We start from the raw sequence: 20,125 nt of genomic DNA on the forward strand, positions 1-20,125 counted from the left end.
TCTACTCTAGTAGTGATTTCACTATGAGAGACTGACTTTTAATCTATGGAGGCTTTTGTCTAATTGTTAACATATTGTACTTAATTATAAAATTATAACAGGTTTTCCCAATGTTGGAAAGAGCAGTATAATCAACAGTCTGAAGAGAAATAAAGTATGCACTGTAGGAGCCATGCCAGGAGTCACAAAGTAAGTACATGTTATTCATATTTCACCTCTCTGTGAATACAAGGAAAAGAACTATGCTTTGGCAGATATTTTTTTAGCCTGGGTGTTTTTTTTTGGTCATAATGCTAATAAGTGTCCTGGAGAGGGGACTGTAAGGAATGCCCCCACCTGATTTGTCAAACCTGATATTTACTGACCTCCAGGTTATCTGTGCAAGGGTCACTGAAACAGGTCCTTTCACTATTTATGAGACCTTTTCAACACTTGTTTCATTTTGAAAACTAAATATTAGAATACATTTGATGTATTCTTATTATTTTCATACTTCTATTTTATTTTTCGTTGTGACAGATTAATTCCACACAAATGATAGCCATATTGTGAAGATGCCCTGCATTGATCTAATTTTTACCATTTCTGTAAAATCCTATACACTCTTTCTACAGAGCGAAACAGGAGGTCCAGCTAGCTAAGAACATCAAACTTCTAGACTGCCCTGGTGTTGTCATGGCAACAGGCAATAGTGAAGCTGCCATGGTCTTAAGAAATTGTGTCAAGGTATGTATAGGCTGTAGCTGAACCAGCTGCATTTGATTATTGGAATGAATTGGTTTCTAATTCATTGCTGTGAAATTATGTTACATATTTTTTCCATAGATTGATCATATGGTATAAATTATCCTATAAAGCACGCAAATACACAATTTAAAATTTTGTTACGCTTTTGACCGTCTCCTTTAGGGAAGGGATTTCCCATCAAAGCCATGTGATATTGAGATGACTCTTTGTCCATAGTCCTTTGCCAGTAGAAGATAAGAATATATATTTCAGCTGTATGATGAGTGCAGAAATTTATGGACATTGAGGTCAACTTGTGATGTAACATTGTCCGAATGACCATGATGCATAAATATCTCTACGTTTTGTTTTGATGGTCAGCTTGAAACAGTATCAGATCCAGTAGCACCAGTGGAAGCCATTCTAAAGAGATGTACCAAACAATCCCTCATGCTTCATTACAACATCCCAAACTTCAGCAATGTCAATGATTTTCTTTCATTACTGGCAAGGCGGTATGGAAAACTGAAGAAAGGGGGTGTAGTGGATGTTGAAAGTGCAGCTAAGATTATCTTACAAGACTGGAACATGTAAGTTTATGAAACCTACCATTCTGATAGATTTATATAAATTATGGGTGTATATTATAGTGTTTTTGTGAATAATTTGTGTAACTTGTTAGTCTAACTGGTTTATTTAATTTTCTGTTCCCTTTTGATTGGGCCAAGCTGAATACATGAATGTATGTAACCAAGCTATTATGCAAATTACAGCATATGAAATGGAAAATGCTTGTCTCACCCACCAGAGGTGAAGGCGAGATATAGGGATCTAAATGTCGTCTGTCTATCCATCACAAAACCTTATGACACATGACTCCGCAACCGTAAGTCACTTTTCAACCCAACTTGGATGGTAGATGTACTTGGGGACCTGCATGTTATGCTGTAGTCGGAGGTCACATGGTAAGGTCAAAGGTTATTTTCAGGTCAACGTTAAAGTTAACATGCAAGACTCTCTTATGACACCTAACTCCACAACTGTAAGTCAATTTTCAACCAAACTTGGATGGTAGATGTACTTGGGGGACCTGCCTCTTATGCTGTAGTCAGAGGCCACATGGTAAGGTCAAAGGTCATTTTCAGGTCAACATTAAAGTTTATGTGCAAGACACTCTTATGACACATAAATCCCCAACCGTAAGCCACTTTTCACCCAAACTTGGGTTGTAAATGTACTGAGGAGACCTGCATATCATGGCGCAATCAGAGGTCACAGGGTAAGGTCAAAGCTCATTTTGAGGTCAATGATATGACACATAACTCTGCAACCATAAGTCACTTTTATACCAAACTTAGGTTGTAGGTGTACTTAGGAGACCTGTATGTTATTGTGTTTGGAGGTCACATGGTATGGTCAAAGTTCATTTTGAGGTCAACATAAAAGTTTACGTTAAAGAAGTTATGACAAGTGTTATTCCATCCCAGTCATTTCACAATGAAGTTTCGATACAATTCTGTTGCGTGCCCTCGCACACCACGATATTTCTGGTTATTTTCATAAGTGGGCGAGACACAAAATCGCTTATGCCTTGTGGTAAATATTGCAATTGAAGTTTAAATATATTGAATTTGTTTAATTAGTATTTTTCGTGTAATTTGTGCCATATACATGTATTACTTTAATATTTGGTTTCATGATTGCCTGAGTTCTTTCAAATGAATTGAATATTCATAATAACCTGAATTTGAATAAAAAAAAAAGTCATTAGATTATTTTTTTTCATTTTCAATTATCATATTGCAGTGGTAAGATAACATACTTCACCCACCCACCAGAACAGCATAGCCTACCAAGTCATGTAGATGCTTCCATAGTTACTCAATTAGGACAAGAATTTGATGTAGCTTCATTACAAAAGGAAGATGAGAAGATCCTCAAAGGTATGTAAATATTGTTACTTATCAGATTTTAATATTTTTGCAATGATGTTATTTTTCAATTAATTCTGTGAGTGTAGTATTGCAAAGTATAAAACTGGTTCAAAGATGTAGCCAATAGCAAGTACATGCACGCCGCATGTTCATGCTTTAAATCTACTCACCCTCCCAGCCATGTTTTTTTGTGATATGAAACAAATATTAAAATAACAATCTATTTCTTGTTGAGTTCAAGAAGAAGAAAAAAAACCCAAACATTGCAATAGGGAATTATTAAGTTGCTGTCTGGTGTGTACTTCAGGTTACAAATAATTCAATTTCTTTTAAATATAAAGAATGTAGTTTACTGTCTCCAGCTTCTCTATTTTCAACAGAATATCAACTGAAATAGGATGTATATATGCATAATGGTATTCATGGTCTCTACATTATTATTTACATGGTGAGAAGACATTTGTGGTGATTTATCCCATGTTAACTGAATACAGGATTAAGACGTGAACCTACAGCTACAGGAATGGAAATAGAAACCATTGGACACTTAGAAGGAGTCATTGAAGATGATCAGCTGGATGCCGAGGATGAAAATGAACATGAGATGGATGAAGAAGAAGAGGATGATGAAGAAGAAGAAAGTGATGAAATGGAAGATGATGAAGAAGAGGAAGGAGAAGAGGTATTACAAAGTCACATATTTACAATTTTATTAGTCATTCCAAGTGTGTCTGTTTTGAATAGTTACTACAAAACTTATTTTTTTCAGAGGGGAGCATGATCTAAATATGCAGGAAGAATACAACAGGCATTGCAGAGGTTAGAAGATAAAATTGATTTAAAATGAGATTATTAGATAAAATTGTTTATTTCTTTGGTAGAATGAAAAAAAAATCCTGTTTTTATTGGAAATTGATCACCTGTATTTCTTATTAGTTTTATATTCATTTTTGTTCTCATATTGAACTTTAAATTTTTCATTATTTTCATATATTTGTTGACCTTTTTATTCATTTCTATTTTTTATGTGTTTTTTAATGTATTTCATTGAGAAATATGATGATATAAAAATTGTCAATGGTGCCCAATACTGTAGTACCAGATATTTTCATTATGTATGACAATTGTATTTGCATATCAAACTTTCAGCATGAAGAAAAATATTTGATAAGGTATAACTTTTCATATATTCTTTTTTCATTCATTTCTTTTTTTTAGCTGAATGAAGTAACTGTCAGTGTACCAACATCCAAGGCTAAAGATGCAAAGAGCAAAAGAGAAAAACTGGAGAAGCTGAAGAAGAAAAGATCATGCAAAGTAGACTCCAACTCACCTGTTGGTAACCAACAGCTCAACAAGGCATCCAAGCTAGCTTTTAAGAAAATGCTGAAAAAGAGGAAAAGATCTGGTTAGATATTTTTCATTGTGTTTGTCTCCCTGATTTAATTTTGTTTCATTCTTTTCACATAGTTTTCTCATATTTCACTTTAGTATTCACATGCCCTCCATGGTGGTTGTTAGATGCATCATGTTGCGGGGTTGTCTGCTGTTTTCATTCTCATGATAACTAAAAAACCATTTTACAAATCAACTTCATCTTGCTGTTAGTATGCATACACAAGCTACGATGGCTTGGCTAGTTTTGGTGTATCATGGTCAAATATCAAAGGTCACATCAAAGTATATGGAAATATCCTGTTACGATAATTGAAGACTTTGTCTGAGGGATTATTTTCTATCTTGGTCTTGTATGCATATTGGAGGAATGATTTACTGATCAGATTTTTTGGTCACAAGATCAAATATCAAGGTCATGAATGTCATGATATACATGAATATATTTTTTTCTCCTAAAAAAATAATTGTTTGATGTATAAACATCAAACTTAGCTCATGTGTGCATTTACATGTATATCAATAAAATTGATCAAACAATCTGGCTGCTATTGCTTCAAGCAATTTCCTGCTTATTAAAGCTAGCTCCTGCATATTGTTATTATGTGAAGATGTTAATTTATTATTAATTTATGATTAAACTACAGAACTCATGCAAAAATATATTTGAGTGAGGATGATATTAGATTTTGGGGTCATTAGTTCAAAGGCTGTTAGGGCACAGAGGTTTATGTGTAAAGTTCAAGAAATAACTTGGCTTACATTCATGTGGAATTAATAATGATCTTATGCAAAATTCTCATACAAAAATATATTTGAGTGAGGATGATATTAGATTTTGGGGTCATGAGTTCAAAGGCTGTTAGGGCACTGAGGTTTATGTGTAAAGTTCAAGAAATAACTTGGCTTACATTCATGTGGAATTAATAATGATCTTATGCAAAATTCTCATACAAAAATATATTTGAGTGAGGATGATATTAGATTTTGGGGTCATGAGTTCAAAGGCTGTTAGGGCACTGAGGTTTATGTGTAAAGTTCAAGAAATAACTTGGCTTACATTCATGTGGAATAAATATATGGACCTAGTTCATTAAACTTGGACATAAGGTTAATCAAGTATCACCAAACATCCTGCATGAGTTTCACGTCACATGACCAAGGTCATTTAGGGTCAATGAACTTTGGCCATGTTGGGGTTTTTTGTTGAAAAACCATCATATCTCTGTAAGTTTATTGGTCTAGTTCATAAAAAGTGGACATAAGAGTAACCATGTATCACTGAACATCTTGTGCGAGTTAGAGTAGTTTCAAAGTCAGCACTGCTGCTATATTGAACTGCGTGATGCAGGTGAGACCGCCAGAGGCATTCCACTTGTTCATTCATTCTTTTTCAAAATAATTGATTTATAATGAACCTAAAATTGAGCAAACCGCAAATATTCAATTATAATTTGGACTAACTCATGACTCTTAAATGTTGTGGTCATTAATATGTAATCTTTCATCGTATTTTCAATTTCTTTTATGTAAAATTATGAAATTAGCATTGGAGGTAAAATACATAACACAAAATGGTTTCTTTCTTTTTTCTCCCTAGATAAACTGGCCACTGCTCTTTCTGATGAGCTCACCCAGGCTTTTGACTTTTTTCAGTCAGGGCGAGGAGATAGTGATGATGATGGTGATGATAACTACAGCTTTAAAAAAGATTTTTTCCGATAATTACAAGATTTTATTCTTATCTGTTTGTAAGTTTAAAACTTCTTCATGAACTTTGAAAATGTGTGGTCATAAAAATAAAGGATATATATATATATATATATATATATATATATATATACCGGTATCCATATAAATGATCCATGATTTGCTGGAAAACCATAAATGAAGGATTTATGTGCTTGTTCTACAAGTTCTTCAGCCTTCATAGCTTACCTTTTCTGAAACCTCTCTTTAACAATAGCTTGTTCATGGGAGCATACCATAAATTCCTTTAATGCTGATAATGGATCAAGGAGTTATATCATGGATGGTGAATTAAAGACAAGAAGTGCAATCATTTGTTTCCCATACTATGGTCAATCGCTGTCACCGGTACTCGCTCATTTATCAAACCTTGTCAAAACTTAACATGAAAAACCTAATCACATACACATATATGAAAATTGTCTTTTGAATTGATAAAAGTAAATCACCATAATTTGCTACATTACCTTTTGAAAATAACCTAGTAGCCTATGCACATGGCAAAGAGTCAAGAAATTTCTATTGAGTCTTACATAAACATGTACATGAAGAGGAGTGTCAAACTGTCAATATTGAGATAATTCCAATTTCATGATGAATAAACTGGGTCGAGATGTTGACATTTCCAAATTTCCTTTTAATTTTTTTTCTAAATCATACATTGACCTGAAAGAGGTAATACATTTACCAAAAGGACAGAGAAATGATTTGGTATGTGTGACCCTCATTTTTCTCCATTTATGTTTCACTTTATGATCTACTCGAGACATAATTTGAGGGGATTATCACTTTTTAAAGAACACAGTGGAGATGAATCATTTCAAGAATGTTTCATATATAGGGAGTCAGATGTACATTATACTGAATTGCTTTATTTTGATGACCAAGATCCATGATATGAAAGTTATCCAGAGGTGTTCAACATCAATATCATATGCTGTGTTCTGCACTGGATATGGCTTGTATAGCTATACAAGAAGAATAAGAACCTATGATGTATAAAGATACCTACGTCAGATGAACTATGTGGGCATTCACGATGTGTAACTGAAAGACTTATATATTGTATATATATCCAAAATAATGCCATTTCTTAAATAAGTGTGGTATGATTTTTTATTTAAATGAAGCACAACTTGATTTCCATCAAAGTTATGAATACAAATGTGTATTTAATAATAAAAGGTCTCAACTTAAAATTGATATGAATTAATCGCTACTCCCAAATTGTAAGATAGATTATAGACATTTTCTTTGAATTATTACGGGCAACAGTATGATTTTTATGCTTCATAGTTTTATAATCATGAAAACAACCTTTTGACAATTAAATGTATGTAACGGTTAATCTAAGTTACTTAGGTTCATCTGATATAAATGTTATATTCAAAGTTGTTTCGAATGAAAAATAAATTATCTAATTTTGACAGATTCTTGTAACACCATAGTATGGACTCATAATCACTCTGAAGTATAAAAAAATTCTGAAAAATTGTGATCAGTTTAAGGCTGTTTTAAGTTTAGGTAAATCTAAACATTACTCACTTTCAAAGTTTTGAATCATCATAAACTACATGTTATGTGAGAGCATGGAGGTATAAAAGGAAGGAGTAACATCTCGCTCATTGCATTTAAAACCATGTTATTTGCTGCATGGAAAAAATATGTCAGGCATGTGCTTCATTGGCTTTTTCTTGCACATTGTAGACAAGTCATACCTTACTGGCTAGATACAATAAGAAATATGCTTTTGTAATAATAGTTAATTTTCCCTGCATCTGGTCAGATATTATGAGTAGACATGTTGCTAACTTTTATGGGGGAAAGCTAAGTTGAATGTTGCAATTTTTATTGAAATATGATTTGAAATTACTCGACTGGGCGCATGTGGGTGCAACTCTGACACGAAACATCTCAAATTAGTGTATTCCCTGGAACTAATTTTCACTTTTTTATGAGGAAGTGTGTGGAAATTTTTAAAATGTTCATTTAAAAACTTGTGAAGTTCTGAGGTTTTCTCACATTTTGAGAATATTATGCAATATTTTGCCCTTTTTCATGACAAGGCTTTTGAGATATATTTCCTCATGTGTTTAATATCCACATTTTGTGATGAAACGAAATTGAAAATATTCGCAATTATCTATTTTTTAATACAAATCACTTTACAGTTTTCCCATGAAACTGGAGGCATCACAAGTCTCCATCAGAGGCTACAGTGTATCTGTGTATTCTTTGATACTTCTTTAGAAATCAAAAGCGACAATCTGCATTTCAATGTCACTCCATCCTTAAACCTCCATGGTGAGAGATTCAGGTTAAAATCCCATATTGCAGGTACGATTTATAAATGAATTGTCAAAAAAAGTCACAGGTATTGGATTTTGATTCATTTTTGTATATAAAAACTACTTCTCAAGCATAGAATGAGACCAAAATAATCAGGATGAAACGTATAGATATCTTTCTCACCAGAATGGCCCCCCCCTCTTTTTTTTTGGGGGGGGTCATATGCTAGAGCTCTTTGAGGTATACCAGACTTCTACACAGAATTAAAAAAAAATGGTTTATTAAGATGTGCTGCAGTGAAGAAAATCAACAGAATGACCAAGAATTGTCAGTCAGACAACAGGTCCCTATACTAATGAGCAAATAGGTCAAATTCATCCAAATCTTCTCGTGGCTGAATCCTTGCAAAATATTGTGAATGGTGAGATTTTCTTTCTCTAAGAATTTACCTACTTTATTTGTAAGTTAAATTCAATATCTTTGCACAACTGGACAGAGTAAATGTTTCTCTTTCATATTATTTCATTTATTTTGTATAAAATATTTTGTTAAATAAGTGAATTTCATGCCTGAAAATGTGCATCAAAACTGAATTTTCTTCCTGTTGTCTTATGCAAATTTTGCAAAACTTTTTATTTTGAGCTTCGAAGATATCTATATCACCACAAAGCTAAACCTCTGTACTTTCTCACAATGCGGCACCTTTTAATTGGGTCAAGATCACACTTTTCCCACCAAGGTACAAGAAAAGATTTCTAACATTTTGGAGTTGCATGAAATCTAGAGTTCTGATTGGCTAGATAAGGCTTCAAAACAACAAGCGCAGGTAATTTGATGAGATTACCACATGGGTGTGTGACCTTGCCGTGAACCCAGCGCTATAACCGATCTTGACCCAATTAAACCAATTGTTTTGAAATCTGTACAATTTTAAAGCATAGATATTCAGCTTTATCATGATCTAAACATCACTTGGACTCAAACAAAAAAGTATAAATAACAACTTATGTCAGGTGAAAATAATTATTTTGTAGCATATTTAAGATCAAAAGTTTCACCTACATTACAAAATCCTTAAATTCAAACATGACCTGGAGGAATGATTCTTCTTTATACAGTGATACCAAAATCATGAAATTTGATGTACATATTTAGAGCTGCAACGGCCGAATTAAAAGCGGTGTTTTGGTTTGCATCAAGTTCATTATATATGCAAAACCTCTGTAGTCCTGAATATCTCTTGCATGGAAGAAGCCACTTTTTGGGGACCTGCCTACTGACTGTTTTTGAGTGCAAGAGAGATTAGTAATGGTGGAGGAGGGATGTGTATGAGAGATGTCCAGAAGGTGGACATATTTTGCTATAGTATCTACTACAATCTACTGTGGTGATGAATGTGAGATTGCAGTAACAATGATGCAGATTGGAAGGATTGAAGTCCAGTGAGCTGGCTTCAATCCTTGTTGGTTAGAAGGTTAACAGTGAGAATGAAAGGCATGTTCTGTAATGCTCGTGTCAGAACAGGGATGGTATATGGCTAAGAAGTATGGCATGTAACTTGAAGATAAATGGTATTTGGAAGAAAGAGCAATGATACAAAAAATTGTTAAAATATCTGATAGAAACAGAAGTGGACTCATTGAAAGGCTTAGCTTTGGTGGAATGGTAGATGGTAGTTTGAAATGGATTGGCCATGTGTTGAGACAGAGGAGTGGGGGGATTTCAATTTAAATTCATTTTAAAATGGCAGTGAACACAACAAAGACAATGAAAAAGAAGATTAATATTAAAGATATCCACCCATGTTTAATAGCAGAATGAAGGTATTGTATTCAAATTACTGGACAAAACAAAACATGAACACAAGTAGAGGCATAAAAAAATGTAATTGCAATATTGTTAATTACAATATTCATGATAATGGTTAAATGCTGTTTGTTTTACATGTCTCATGAGATGATTTCATTAATATTAAAGGTATAAACTGAATCATAAACTGATCATATATTTGAAAACTATAAAACTAACCACTTTATATGAAGGAATCCCGGGGGAAATCTTTATCATAAATTAATTTCCAATGAAAACTGAAAGAGGTGTCAAACTTCTTGATTGTGATTTCCCAATTTTACAATAATCATAATAATAAGTTACATTTATACAGTGTGTCCCAGAAGATAATTATTTCTAAATCACAAATACAATAGACAAATTTATTATCATTATAAAGCAGTCTCTTTTTTTCATCTGGCATAATTTGTATGATTCCTCAATTCTGCATGAGTGAGCAAACTCGGACATCAAAAAGTCACTTAGCGGGTGGTATCAAAGTTTCAAAAAGAAAATCACATGTCCCCAATATTCAAAATCTGCTCTTTACTTTGATACCTCAATCACAGAAAATGGTAAAAAAAAATAATGTTTTATTTGAAATAAGGCTTGAATTCCATAATGCTATAAACTGAAGGGATTTTATTACAGGTTAGCTGTCAAAACACTTTTTTTGTTGACCATCAGCCATGCATTAAGTGATTTGTTAAATGTGTGAAAGCTTTAATAATCTGTGAAAACATGTTTGTTTAATGAAATTATGCAGATACAAGCATTATTTCAATGAAAGAATTTATTTCTTAACCATTTTTTGGTGATTGAGGTATTAAAGTAAAGACCAGATATTGACCTTAAAAAAACGTGATTTTCATTTTTTTGAAACTTTGTTTATACTGCTGCCAAGTGACTTTTGGGTACTATTTCTCCAAATGGTTTTTACTCACCCATGCTTTATAATGAAAGGTCATTTGTCTATTGTTTTTGTGATAAAGTTTGTAATTCTTGGTTTAGTTTGATGTGGAATGCACTGTATAATGCTTTATTCTTAGGTGTTTCTATGCGCTTTACAAGGTACATCTGTAATTATCATTACCCAGCCATCGATCTTTACATGCTCACACAATGTATACACTTTCTCAACTCCCTGTGGAACATTCAATCAAGAGGTCCAAGACTCAATCTCTAGGCATACTCCATAGGATTTTGTGTCCTACAGGGTAACCAGTTAACCCCTGGGTGGAAAGTGGCAATGTGATGCCTTGCCAAAGGATGATAGGCTATGGTGGGAACCAAACACAACCTATGATTACAAGGCAAGACTCAGAACCACTACACCACAATGCTTCACAATCTAAATCATATAGTAAATCCTATGGGAACAAGCCTAATATCTCTAATGGGATATAATTGATGCAAATTGGGCAACATCATATTAGGAGTATGTGTTTATACCTAAGTGACATCATATAAGTACAATCCTTTATCTCCTCATTACAATAAATGGAAAAAGAAATGTAATCTATGTCATTCAACCTGAATTACTTAAATATTTCAATATCCATTGTAGATTCAAGTACATTACCAAGAAATAAGGACATTTCATTCATTGTAAAAATTATAAAGTTTGAATGTACATTTCTGAATTTCTGAAGAATCCTTTCTGAAGAATCACAATCTACATCAAATAAAGATCTTTAATAATAACATTTTTAAACATTACATTATCAAATATTCAATTCAAGACTGACAAATTCAACAACAACAATTCTATGAACATCCACTTCCAACTAGAAACATGATTAGCAGTTCCTATACTCTATACATACAAAGCGAATAACTTTCATAGCATAAATAATCTTTTTGACTTCATAATTCTATTTTGTCATTCCAATGATTTTCAGATAACAATCTAATATTCCTTCTTACATATAAAAACATTTCACAATATACCAGTATTTACAATAAGTGGGATGGTACAATTCAACTTATACACATATATGTATATACATTTTTAGTGTAAAAATAAAACAGCATCGTGTAGCAGAGTTGAGTCTATAATAAAGGCACAGCGAAAAGAAAAAAAAATAATTGAGAGCAAAACAAAATATTGATTCTAAATAAACACTGCATTTATACATGTTATATTTAGTTTGTTTTTTCATCAATAAGGAAAATAATTACTGGCAGTTTACACCTATCAGTTTGAGCACTTTTATTATGTCGGGTTTCAATTCATGAACTGGTTATTATTTCTAATAAAAGAATAGACAGAGTTTATTTTAGATATCTAAATTGGCATGAAAATATGTATAGACAGGTTACTAGTATCATGTCTGATTTTTCAAAGCAAATTTAGAAACCCTTAGGGGGGCTTGATAGTAACTAGTAATTGAAAGTCAATTGTAGTTCCTCACATTCAATCGTTTAATAGTCTGAACATGTTTAAAAGAAAAATGCTGGTCTGATTCTTGCAATAGAAGGTATGAATTGAATCACTAGTTGAAATCAGTTATGCATCTCTTTTTTTTGTACACCTTTTAGATATAAATTACATCTGGTAGAACCATGGTAGAACAAGATTTATGTTGAGCAGACGTAATGAAATTCCATAGGAAAGTGCTTTATGGTAAAATCATTATCTCACATTACCTGGCCCGACAGTTGTGCGAGTCTAATTAGGCTTGGCAAAAAATTTTCTAGATGTATCTGTTAAAGGAATTTTCAATGCTTCATGAAGTCTCCAATTGATAATTACCTCCTCATGAAAGCTGATGCACAATTGATTTTCAAAACTAATTGTATAGCGAGACCATAAGATCAGCCCAGCCCATGTAGTTACTATAACACTGAAGGTCAGGCACTAAAAATGTAGTGCATGCAGCAGAAATGACAATGCTGGTACTTTGACATCTGGGGACCACTACATCAAAGAACTTTTTAGAACGTTTTTCTCCAACAAGTCCTATTTATATGACAATTTCCATAGTAAGAGTGCTTATCAGCCAATCAAAATCAGGGAGAAGTTGTCAGATCCAACAACTTGTCAGACAAAAATGTTGATGAATTACTCCCCTGACTTATCCAATTTTGCAATAATTAATATTGATCAAATTTTGATAAATCAACTCATATGATGGGTAGTACAAATAAAAATATACAATTGATTGCAATAAAGTTTCTTACAAACCACCTACCCTTTAGATGACTACCACCAGGGATAGAAAAACAGGACAAAAATGTACTGAGATAAACAGAAGCAATTCATTGTAATGATTTCATATTTCAGTCATTAAATTGTTGTCAAAACTTGTTTGAGTTACAAGGTATAAAAGGAGATCACTTGAAGCGGTTTAAATTTAATAGACAGTGAACATGAAAAATAACAGTAATTTGATTATTAATCTGGCAATAGTGGCAAAAACATGCTTAATTTTGGTTTTTTACATGATGAAATCTATGCTTTAAAAAATGTACATTATTTAGAAATTATTTGCTTTTTAGTACTCTATCACGAAAGACATTCTAAATATGGCCCACATGCAGGATTCACAAACTTTACTGCTCTAATAGATATAAGCAACAATATTCAAGCTGTGTATTTATATACAAATGCATCACAGTGGTACACACTACCACCAAATCTGCAACAAATGCAGTAAAACATCATGAAATATTGATTTAACTGTACAGCTATACACTCATGTTATTGCAAATTCAGTGGCATACCTGATCATAAATATTTGAAAAAAAAAAATACTTGTAAACTTCCAGTATCCATTGAAATTCAAAGAATATCCATGAATTAGTGTCTTCAAAGACACCAATGCACCAAACTTTAATAAAATAATAACCAAAAAGATTAAAGAAAGAAAGAAAAAAGGCTTTCCTTCAATCAGTTTTCATTTGTGAAAGCTCTCATTGATCTGGTAAAAATGAAACTAAATCTATTTTGGAGAAATTCATCTACAAAAACTCATTTTCCATGCTTGCCTGTCTAACAAATATTAATTATTCTACTTGAAAATATTCTCGTAAATCCCATCCCTGACAATGATTTAAAACACAGTTATTGCAAATACTAATCTACATTCAACACACTTCATGGTATGTATTCTATATGTTTTGACAATAGTAATAATTAAAAGAGAAAGATGAATAAATTACAGGTCTTGTGTGATTTTAGCAGTGAGGATTGCTAGAATTCTTTACACCGAAAATCACATGTTTGTGCTAAGATTCTATGAAGTCATTTAATGCACACTGATACCAAACTGCAATAATGAACAATGACAATCTTTGCTTCAACCATTCAGAATCTCTTCTTCTTTTACTTGGGACTTTGTACAGATGAGGAAATTGATTGCTGACTTCTTCACATCATTCCACACATGAATCCCCTTGGTCTGGTACAAAATCTACTATTTCTTTATAAACACGTTCTATAAAGAAAAAAACAAAGAAAATGAAATATAACGTGAGGTAATCAATCATTACGACCACTGAACAAGCAAAATATTAAGAAATTTCTAAATGTATGTTGAAATATATCAAACATACATTGCAGCTTTGGTATTGATCATAATACAACTTTGAAAAATATCCAACAAAATGACCAACAAAGTGTTTGTATGCATGAATAAAATTTATGTGCTTAATAGTTCTGGTAGAAAGAGAGCAATTGCTCAGAATGTTGACCCTAATCTCGCAATAAATTTGTAATGCAAAAAGGCTGGTGCCACACTGTTAGGTCTCTTGCAACTTTTGAGACCATGTATAGCAACCCTTGGGTACGCAGTTACGAAATCAAGCAACATTTTGCAAGAGTAAAATACTATGAGAACAAGATTTTGTCTTTGTATACAATGACCTCTGTGGACTCTGACCTTGATACCCCAAAACTAATCAGATCACAGCAGACTACAAATAAATATTTCATTTTTGAAGGGCTACTTTTTACAACTTATTATTTAAATCTGCAACATTAGATAAGCTTGACATTGCAGTGAATGGGAATTATTTGATTTTCCATGGCTCTTTTAACCATTTCAAGGGCAATATTGCCCAAAGCACCCTGGATCACACAAACTCCTAACATTGGAGTTGATCCTTCAAAAAGTTCTTTACAGGATGGATGGAAAAATGACTGCTGGGTGGAGGTTTAAAATGACATTTTGCACTTGGATCCATACTTACGTTTCCATTCATCTATTGCAATATCACTGTTCTCTAGGCTATCATCAAATAAAGGGGCAGTTGGTTCATCCTCTGGATCATGAAATCTAGCAACATATGGGTGTTGAAGAGCCTGCTCAGCACTCAACCTGCACATAAATAGATGTATATCATCTTACATCAATAATTAAATCTTATTTATAAATGTTAAAAACAAAACATATGAAGCTGTTAGGGTCATGGAACTTGGGGACATGAAACTTTGTATATGTATTTTGCGCTATACAAAAAGGTTTCATTATTATTATTATTTGACCACAGGACCCTATGCAAACAGGCAGGATTCATCCACATCCTCTTGTGGCTGAATCCTCCCAGCAAAATCTTGCAAATTTCAAGATCTTGTTTTTCTAGAAATTTAAGCACTTTACCCTCAAGTCAAATAAATTATTGCAGCATTTGATGCAGTTCTTCTTTTGTACAAACTACTTGATAAATAAGTGGATTTCAAGCCTGATGCCTCAAAATTAGGCCCGGTTTGAAAGTCCATTTTTGATGCACGTGTACACGGCGTGTTTTTCAGTCGTGTACACGTTGTAAACACTGAGAGTGAGTTATGCCTTATAGTATGTTTTCAATGTTTCCTACATGTAGCCTAAGTCACGGTTTTAAAGCTTACCTGAGAAGTTAGAAGTATCAATCCACAAAAATTGGTGCGATTAAAAAGTTTACTCAGCTTAGCAGCGCATTAAATTAATAAAGAATGCAAAAGTAAATCAGTGCAAGGCCCTAGTTAGCGCCGACGTTCGTTGGATGCGCATTTTGCATACTGTACCGTACATGCATGCACAGATCGCTGCAGAATTAAGTGTAACTGAAGTTATCGATTGATTTTCATTATTTTATTGCCAATTTGAGGAGTGTGTGTTTGTAGGCTTGTAGCACATGTTTATGAGCGTATAACACGTAACTGGAGCAATGATCGCTGTCGCAATTGGTGATTCTCAAATTGGCTCTAAAAGTGATTGAAGAACGCTTTCGAGAGTCTGCAGTTACGTGTTATACGCTCATACACATGTGCTACAAGCCTACAAACACACGCTCCTCAAATTGGCAATAAAATAATGAAAATCAATCGATAACTTCAGTTACACTCAATTCTGCAGCGATCTGTGCATGCATGTACGGTACAGTATGCAAAATGCGCATCCAACGAACGTCGGCGCTAACTAGGGCCCTGCACTGACGTGACCGGAGCATACCCAGGCCCATTTCGTGTGGTACAAAAACTTGAGTCTCCTGAATAAATGTGGATTAAATCGGCGATTTTGGAAGTAAACTCACTCTAGGTTAATTGAAATATATTGACATATTAGTGATTAAAACATGTACAGTGTCTGAGAACTAAGAATTAATGTGAGGCTGTGAGCTTGTTCACTGACTTTACAGCCCCACGCAAGCTTTATGCAGATGCTACCATGTACACGGTGATGGAATTTAGTACACGTGCACTGACTTTACAGCCCCACGCAAGCTTTATGCAGATGCTACCATGTACACGCTGATGGAATTTAGTACACGTGCACTGACTTGACCGTGCGTGTACACGTGTACCCGGAACGGGCCTACTCAAAGTATAATTTTCCTTCCCCTATTTTTCTGGCTAATTTGGCAAAAAAATTATTTGAGCCTAAATGATACAGTATCATCATAAAGCTATACTTTCTAACAATGTCACTCTTGGTATGTGACACCTTCTCATTGGGCAATGATCACACTTTTCCCCATCAAAGAACAAGACAAGATTTCTGAAATTTCTGAGTAGAATGAAATCCAGAGTTCTGATAACAAGAATAAGGTTTCAAAATGACAAGCACATAAAATCTAAACAGATTGTATGTACCACATATAACTGTTTTGTAAAAATAAGTTAAAAGTTCAATGTGTCATAACTATCTTATTTCACATTCAATTTTGACGAGATATTCAGCATTCTACCAGTTTTAATTTTGTTTTTTTTTGCTCAAATCAACTACTTGATGGTGGAGCTCCACACTAACCCTTTGTTTTTCTACTGGTCCGACCTGACCATGTCGGACTAGTAGATACTCAGTTTTTCTATTTTTTTTTACTGGTCCTAACCTAATATTTATATGGTCCCCCAAAAATAAAGAAAAATGAAAATAGATTTTAGTTTATTTTGCTGTCTTTTATTGCTTATTGCTACCCTACCCCCTAAGAAACACAAAACAAACAGTAGACACACACAACATTATTCATGAGAGCCACTTCTTAATTTTATATAGACATTTTTGTGGGACGCCAGAGCCACAAAAGAGAAAAAAATATTTGTTTCAGTTAGATATAATTTTTACTGGTCATGTTGTTGTAAATCTGGCTATTTCTGAGAAGATACTAGCCCGACAACATTTTTACTGGTCTGGGACTGTCAGATCAGTGCCATGCACTGTCATGCACTGCTCGAGGGGGTGGAATTCCCCTTTTAATAAAGCTAGATTTTTTTTTATCTGTTCATGAATAATTTATAATGCCTTTTCTAGGAAATTTCTCAATAAGTGCTGAAATCTGCAGAAACCAAGGTATCAGACCAGAGATTCAATACTACATTTTTAGATGCAGAAAGTTAATTGTTAATAGATGAACTTAGTTGACAGTGATTTTCTCGCTAATTTCTTATCAGTGCAAAAGTTTGTTACCAACCTGTGACTCCCCAATGGGGAAAATAATGGAGAAGTCTCTGATCTTTTGAGAACTTAAACTATAACACTTAGATATATGGTGAGGAATACCTTTTATCATCATCTAATTGAAGCATCTTCTCAAGAAGGTCAATCGCTGCAGGATCAGCTCCTGTAAAGATGGATTTAAAATCCGATGCTGGGTATGCAGGAAGTGTCATCAAGTATTGCCTTGCCTATTATAAATGAGATACAACACCCCAGATACAGACTGAACTCCATAAAGATTCATCAATATTTCTTATAAGAAATTTACATAGATTTACATACAAAGCAACCATTTTTTTCTGTCAGTATAAAAAAAATCTATGAAAATATTATATAGATGAGCAGTGTCAAAACAAACATTGGATCCGATAGCTGTAATCTATTTTGTTCATCGTGTTGCAGGAACTTTATTTCACAACATAAGCCAATCAAACTGAAATGCAACTGATAACATTGTCTGTAAGGAATATGATTATTGGTGTTAATATATACCAACATTTTCCCTTTGAAATTTACAACTAAATCTAAAACATTAATAACTTTGTGACAAATTGAAATAACTAGCAAATCAGTAATGTTGGTGCTCATCTGGTATAGATCTGGCAAATAAGATAACACAATCTTTAAGTTTAGCACAGTTGACACTATAGTGAACGAAAAGAAATATATATATTTTTTTATTGGAACTGAGGATGTGTCCCATTTTCATAAATCTGTATGGAAGTTGGTTGAACCATGGGGGGGGGGAATAAAAATCAGTCATATAAAAACATTTTTAAAATCAATTTTGAAAAATGTGCATAAATTAGCATATTCAATGAGTCTCAAAATTCTATGCAAAACCTTTGTATCCTCCACCTGGTGCTATCATACAGCGCTAACACAGTTGAATTCAGACATTAAAAGACAAAATATGCATTTTGTCAGTTCCACATTGTGGTCGGATGATGAAAAGCCACTGCATAAACTTATCTGCTCCTCAATTCTGGAAGAGCTAAAAACTAATAAAATTTCCTAAAAAATGCTTTCATACAACTTTGCTCATTCCACACATCCACTTTTAACTATATATGTTGATAACTCACACTATCACTTGTGATCTTTTGTAAGAAGGTCTCCTGAATCCCTGTAACTTTGACTATACGGTTCAGTTGATTTATGTCTGTATATTAAACACTGTCAAGGAACATACATGGATGCATTAAATGCTAAAATATCTCAAACAATATATCTCTAATTGCTGACAACATTGAATTGGAGTCATTAAATTGTCGAAAATAAATGTTATAATGTAAAGACTACCTTTTTACAACTTTTCCTGAGAGAAAGACAAGAAGAGCTATATTGCTTTAAGGCTTAACCCTATATAGCCAGGGGGGGGGGCCTAAAAGGCCCCCCCTCGACATTTTTCGCGATAATTTCTAAATGCAAAAAAATAATACGCTGAAATTTCATGAGTTTTTCTTTCACATCTCCCGCACATTTTGAGACCCTGTTTGCGAAAATCGGGGGTACACTTGCGGAGATATAGCACATATTCGTGACCAATGTCACCGAAAATGGCAATTTCCATTGACTTTTGTGTGTACAATGTATGGGTTTTACAAGAAGTGTTGTCAGATGAATGTTTTTTTTCTGTTTTTCCTCACATAACTTTCTTTTGGGCTATCACCAACTATTCTAGATTTAAAAAACAATAAAAAATAGAGATTTCAAAACAAAGAAATACATAATAAATTAAAAACAAAGAAATACATAAGAATTTGGAAACACAGAAGGAAACAAGAATATTATCGAGAAAAATTAGCATATGCGCATAATTAATTACTATTATAATCTAATAATTATACAATTTCAATACAGTTGAGTGAGCTGTCTTTTAGATTACATGACTGGCTACTAACATGCTTGATTCCATTGCATTTTCTCAAAAAATGGATGGAAAACTACAAAAAATGAAAATTCCTTGAAAAAATTGAATATTTGCATATTCAAGTAGATAAATAAAAAATGATAATAAATATCACAAATTTGACAACACATTCTTGTAAAATACATAATGAGACACCCACACACCAAATTTGGTCGCAATTGGTCGATAAACGACCGAGATCTGAGGGGGGGCCTAATAGGCCCCCCTCCGGGCTATGCAATTTCAAAATAGCCCGGGCTATATAGGGTTAAGGTCCTCTCTGAAGGACATTTTAATACGAACAAATGCCTTTAATATCAAAGAACACCACGTGGGAATCAAACCCATGTCATCACAATCCGTTTCCTCAA

At 33.4% G+C, this 20,125-nt stretch overlaps 2 protein-coding genes across 2 annotated transcripts in view; one reads left to right on the forward strand and one right to left on the reverse strand.

The window, feature by feature from the left end:
- LOC121410453 (guanine nucleotide-binding protein-like NSN1) overlaps nucleotides 1-13,712 on the forward strand; it is a 25,052-nt gene extending 11,340 nt beyond the window's left edge. The window contains exons 7-13 of the mRNA XM_041602552.1: nucleotides 102-189; nucleotides 615-726; nucleotides 1,108-1,316; nucleotides 2,533-2,669; nucleotides 3,155-3,342; nucleotides 3,879-4,068; nucleotides 5,656-13,712. Of these exons, the coding sequence (XP_041458486.1) occupies nucleotides 102-189; nucleotides 615-726; nucleotides 1,108-1,316; nucleotides 2,533-2,669; nucleotides 3,155-3,342; nucleotides 3,879-4,068; nucleotides 5,656-5,780 (1,049 nt within the window). The 3' untranslated portion in view covers nucleotides 5,781-13,712. The remainder of the gene's footprint in view (nucleotides 1-101; nucleotides 190-614; nucleotides 727-1,107; nucleotides 1,317-2,532; nucleotides 2,670-3,154; nucleotides 3,343-3,878; nucleotides 4,069-5,655) is intronic.
- Nucleotides 9,979-20,125, reverse strand: part of LOC446161 (mitogen-activated protein kinase 14) — a 34,963-nt gene continuing 24,816 nt past the window's right edge. Inside the window, exons 7-10 of the mRNA XM_041602553.1 lie at nucleotides 18,928-19,004; nucleotides 17,906-18,030; nucleotides 15,117-15,244; nucleotides 9,979-14,362 (exon numbers count right to left, since the gene is read on the reverse strand). Of these exons, the coding sequence (XP_041458487.1) occupies nucleotides 14,301-14,362; nucleotides 15,117-15,244; nucleotides 17,906-18,030; nucleotides 18,928-19,004 (392 nt within the window). The 3' untranslated portion in view covers nucleotides 9,979-14,300. The remainder of the gene's footprint in view (nucleotides 14,363-15,116; nucleotides 15,245-17,905; nucleotides 18,031-18,927; nucleotides 19,005-20,125) is intronic.

The sequence above is a fragment of the Lytechinus variegatus genome, chromosome 3, assembly GCF_018143015.1.
Source record: "Lytechinus variegatus isolate NC3 chromosome 3, Lvar_3.0, whole genome shotgun sequence".
In the NCBI taxonomy this organism is placed as follows: Eukaryota; Metazoa; Echinodermata; class Echinoidea; order Temnopleuroida; family Toxopneustidae; genus Lytechinus; species Lytechinus variegatus.